The 5,283-nt window shown below is 41.2% G+C and overlaps 1 protein-coding gene across 3 annotated transcripts in view; it reads right to left on the bottom strand.

Annotated features, from left to right (window-relative positions):
* Positions 1-623: 623 nt before the first annotated feature.
* The window catches only part of SCG5 (secretogranin V), a 54,610-nt gene continuing 49,950 nt past the window's right edge, over positions 624-5,283 (bottom strand). For 2 of the 3 annotated variants that reach the window (XM_058541164.1, XM_058541163.1), the window contains exons 5-6: positions 4,900-4,953; positions 624-1,134 (exon numbers count right to left, since the gene is read on the bottom strand). In XM_058541164.1, the coding sequence (XP_058397147.1) occupies positions 1,039-1,134; positions 4,900-4,953 (150 nt within the window). In that variant the 3' untranslated portion in view covers positions 624-1,038. Of the gene's footprint in view, positions 1,135-1,900; positions 2,211-4,899; positions 4,954-5,283 lie in introns of those variants that run through there. The other variant, XM_058541165.1, reaches the window with a different exon arrangement.

Below are 5,283 nucleotides of genomic sequence, written 5' to 3' on the forward strand. Positions count from 1 at the left end.
TTCACAGTGAGGAGTTGTAAACAACCTCACCAGTGAACTGATTCCTGCGAACCTTTTCCGAAATTGATTTTCTGACTTGGGAGGACTCAGCTGAAAGACCTCTTCACCTTACACCTCTTCAGAAACAGGCAGGAGAGTGCTCGTGCATCTGCCATTCCAAACTTGAAAAGCAGAGTGGAGTTGACTGACCTACTCGGTGCTCACAGGGACGCTTTGAGACCTGGATTGTATGCTCTGCTGCCTGAGGGCCTGGGTGGTGTCAGTCTGAGTCCCTGAAGCACCCCCAGAGCCCAGGTTTGTGCCTGGCACCTGGTAGAAGCCCAATATTTGCTGAATAAATAAAATAACAAGTCAGAAGACCTTAGTCATCGTGCATTGACTTTCAGCTTTTCGTGGAAGCTCTCTGAGTCTCAGTCCCACCATCTGTAAAATGGGGATAATAATATGAGCCCCCCCCCCCCATTTACTTCACAGTATTATTGTTAAGGTCAGATAAGATCATATTTGTGAGTTTGTTCTAGTAAAGAAATTTTTTTATAATAATCTAAATTTAAAAACTTCACACACCAATGCTTGCATACACATCTATTAAGATGCAGCCAAGTGAAATGCGTCAGCTCCTCCTCTTGAGAACGATGTCCTTTATTGGTGTGTAATAACAACCAAGGGATGGATGAATGACAGAATCAAAATCAAATGCCAGCTTTTTACAGACTCCGCCCAAACAGTGCAGCCCCAAACACCATTTTCAACTGCAAGAAATCTGAAGACATTTCATTCTTGCTTTTTATTGTTGTTGACATATACACTTTAATTTCAATGCTCATTGCAGATCCACATTTTAAAAAAGCTTTTCTTCTATTTTAGCAGAAAGAGCTATTGGTGTGAAGGACAATGCAATATCAAAATACAGCTGCTTTTCATCCATACTCGTCTAAATTAGAAACATGCTGCCCTCACGGGGGCTCTAACAACACATGCACATAAGCAACACCACGGCCTGACAGGCGGTGTGGGTTTCCACCCAGCTTCTTCACTTTACTCTGGGTCCTTATCCTCATCTGAAAAATGGGGGACTGACTTCTTTGCGACAACATTATCCAGTCTCTGTCCTTGTAGATACGGATTGACACTCTGAAAAAAATATATGGTTTGGCATTATATCTGAACATCAGACATGTCACAAAAGAGGTGAATGAGAATCATCTCTGGCCTATTGGGTTAACAAGATAGCAGTGGTACCTACCGCCTACCAAATGATTACTCCAGCGCACTAACCAATACCTCAGTGGCCTGAGAAACATTGTCTGACTGACTGATGTGTCTGATTGTGTCTTTCACACAACTGTAGAGTTCTTTATCAGATGCAATAGGGGCCGCCCCTGCCTTCTTTTGGCACAAAGATTTGGAATGAACCAGCTAATGAGCTTTCACTATTAACTTAAACGCCAAACCCCATATGAAAGAGAATTATTATTCTGTGGCCTTATTTAGGTGGCAGAGAGGATCCGAAATGCATTAAATTATTTTACAAGAAGGACGTTCTCAAGAAGATGACAGAGCAGGCCCAAGTGGGAATTAGCATCTGCAGGTTGGTCACAGAACACCCCGTTGCTGTGTCAACTCTTCCATGCCAGTGTTCTGCTAAAGAGGATTCATCAGCAATCCTAGCAATCATTTCCACCTCCCCTTCATCAAAGTCAAAAGCTGAAGGAAAGAAGGAAGTTATACAGAAGGTTCCTTTATTTTTCACTCAAGACTCCATAGTCTGAAATCTCTTTCAGCTGTTGGTATTCTGCGTGAGTCAAGGTTTTTCCACTCCCTCTCTAATATATATCTATTTTTTGAGGTTTGGATTTAAACTAGTAATTGGAGCTTACAACATAGTATTTAGCAAGCAGAAAAAATCTCAAATGTTTTGGAAGATATTTGTTTATTGAAGTTGCCTTCCAATAATTGAACAAAAGTATTAGGAAGAAGCTGTAGTTACAAATGATCAGCCATCCCGTTGCAGGCCAAGTCCCCATGAATGAATGGCAGCAATTCATAGGGGGGTCTCTCTTGCCCATGGGACACTATCTGTCTGGCTCTTTTGAAGGGTGAGCAGACATTCTCCAAAAGAAAAGGAATGGAACCTGAGTTTTGTATTTGTAAACGTCCTTCCACATTCTGACAAGTAAAAGCATGAATCACGCAAGGCCCAATTCATCCTGCAAAAATGCATCACAAACAAGCTGAGAATTACAAGGTGTGCAAACGTCCTCATATATCTGAAAAGTGACATGCCACAAAAAGACGGTACTTTGCTGGAAAGCCCTCTTTAAAATATTTAAAATAACTAAAATACTTTTTATATCAGGGGTTGTCAGCTAGAATGGCCTGGGCTACCCCAGGGAATCTTATCAGAATCTTTGGCTAAGTGGAGCAAGTTTGCACTGAAAGAGTGTATTCACTATCATAAATACTTTGTTTTTTTATTAACAATATTTGTTCTGAAAATTCTAATATATTAAATAAGGATGTGAGATTTTCATGTTTTTCAAATATGAGAATAAAAAGCTGATAAACTCTTTAAATAGATAAATAGTAGATTTAGAAGCAACTAGGAATTCAATTGGATTTGAGCAAGTATAGAAATCACATAAAACCACCTGGGCTTTAGTTATAACTTTGGGGAGACTCCCTCTTGGTAAAGGACTTTCATAGCAGCAAATCCTTCTGCTCAGATCCAGAAAATGCCAAAGGGTGGAGGGGAGAGGAAGTAAATTAATGAGGAAGAAAAAGGAGTAATTCCTTGAACTTTTTTGATAAATGTTTAACTATTAGTATTGAATCCTACACTTAAGAGTAATAAGAATAATGATACATGGTTTTAATTATCTTCTGAAGACCTCCAGGAACTTGTACATTTACCTTTTTCCTTGGGTGAAAGACTTAGGTTACACAGGGAACATTATTCCCATTTCATAACTGGAAGAACCTTTGAGATTGGATCCTTGTTTTTGATGTCCTCTGGAAACCCACAGTAGATGCTGAGCTTCACTGGAGAAAGCCTTGATTGTTCACAAAAGCAAGACCGTAATTTCTTATACTGATTCATGCACTTGAGGGGACCATTAAAGTCTTCATTCAAGATGGGAACACCACGTGAGACCTGATGACGAGGGTGGCAACTTCTGTTTCCCCATCAGTCCTGAGAGGCCCATGGTTTATATGAGCATGGGTCTTTGTAGATCCCTGTGATTAGGAATAACTTGATACCTCTGGGTCAAAGTGACCCTTATTTTCATAAATTCTAAGACTTTCCTATGTGGAAGAAGTTGAGGCCAAAGTGAAATCCTTTATAATGTGTCCTAGCCAGAATTCTGAGTTTTGGAAATCAATGGTCTCATGAAAAAATGACCTAAATCATGACCCACAGTCATTAACCAAGTCAAGGCAGAAGGAATGGTAGCCAGGAAGCTGAGACAATTAAAGCTTCATCTAAGTTATTCATTTAGGGTCAGTCATTGGTTTTATTTGGAAATGTCCTTGTTGTGCCATGGGGAGATAGTCAAGCCATCTTACTGGTAAATTATGTGTATTCTGAGCTCCTGGAATAGAATTTCTTGATGTTCTCTCAAGACCACATTGCACCCTTCGGACCCTTCCTGCCACCACCTGCCATTGGAAACTGTAACAATCGACCCAAGAAAAACCCCTAATAACCCCATTAACTCTCCTGAAGGAGATCTGTTTCCGGATATTAAAACTCTGCTTCTCACACAGAAAATTGGCTGTGGGTCTTCTGTGTTTTGCCAGGTAGCACAGGGGCTGGGAACTCTCTGCTGCAGGGGCCTGAGAATTAATGCTGAGTCCAAAAATCTACACCTCTTAAAGCACTCTGTGACTGGATTCGGCAAAACTATTCAGAATGGCCACAATTACCACTGTCCAAATTCCAAAATTTTGCCAGGATCCAGGCACTTGCTATTCCAAATAAACAGTCAGTAGCCTTGGGTAGATGGTTTGGTTTGTATATTTTAGCTAAAACGGTTACTATCTGGTAGCACGTTGCAATGTAATAACAGGATTTTAACTTTTTCCTCCTTCTGATCAGGAAAAGATGGCAGGTGGCTAGATACTTCTGTCTAGTAAGGCACCAATGGGTTAGCAGAATGGACATTGATCACTTATTCAGCCTTGATGCCATAAAATGCATTGGAAACCCAAAGCAAATTTGATATTCAGCTTTACATGAGACGACATCATAGTTGCTAAATGTGGAGCACCCAGATTAAGGTCCCACCTTGGGCAGCCCTGAGATGGTTAATAACTAAGCCTGCAGTAAATTCACCAGTCAGCAAACAAATATAATAGGTCTAGTGGATTTTACATCAATCTGGCTAGGCCAAGGAAAAAGGCATGTAGGAGGAATGAGGTTTGTTCATTTTGTCTTTTGCCCCCACATTCCTTCAAAATTATTGCCTGGAGCCTGCAGTTCAGCACTTTCTTGTTCTTGTCTTGGGTTTTTTATATAATTGATGCAGATGCATGAGCAGTTGCCCTCAGTGGCCTACAGACACTGAGGAAAGACATACGCTCATGTACTCTTCACATTCCCAAACCCATGGGAAGGATGCAAGACACATTTCCTGAATGCAATGGAGGTGGTAGAATCACCACGAAAATGGGCATTCTACTAAAAATCATGTGCTAAAGCTTGGGAAAGCCATCGCAGAAACCAAGGGCGGACTTTCTGGATGTGGCCCTTGTCACATGGGATGACTGTTCTGCCCTCTCAGAACTGCATGTGAAAGGATTCTGCTACTTTTCAACAAGTGAAGGTTACAGCTTGTCAAGTGCCCCACTCAGAAAGCTCCAGGCATCCCAGCACCACCCCAGCCAGCCACGCGTTACCCTCCGCTTCCGTCTCTGTCCTCCCTTCATCTTCTCATAGAGGAGTTTCTTGTTCTAGAGTGGGGAGAAAAGAAAACAGAAATGCGGAAGTATGGATCAAATTTGGTGAACATCTATTTTAAAAGCAATACTTGGTGTGTCCCATGGATATCTGCATACACGTATTTTGGAAACAAAACTAGATGAAAGGAATGTCGTGTCAGAAAGACAGACCACAAAAGAAAAGCTGATGGTTGTGCAGCTTTTAATAAAGTTCTCTGCAATGCCCCGAGGCACGCTAGTGTCATCAACAATCATATAAACAGGAAAATACGACAGTCTAAAACCCAAGGGGCATTGGAAACCCATCTCCTCACTTTGAATAGCTTTTGCTTAAAACAAACA

This window comes from Diceros bicornis, chromosome 5 (assembly GCF_020826845.1).
Source record: "Diceros bicornis minor isolate mBicDic1 chromosome 5, mDicBic1.mat.cur, whole genome shotgun sequence".
NCBI lineage: Eukaryota > Metazoa > Chordata > Mammalia > Perissodactyla > Rhinocerotidae > Diceros > Diceros bicornis.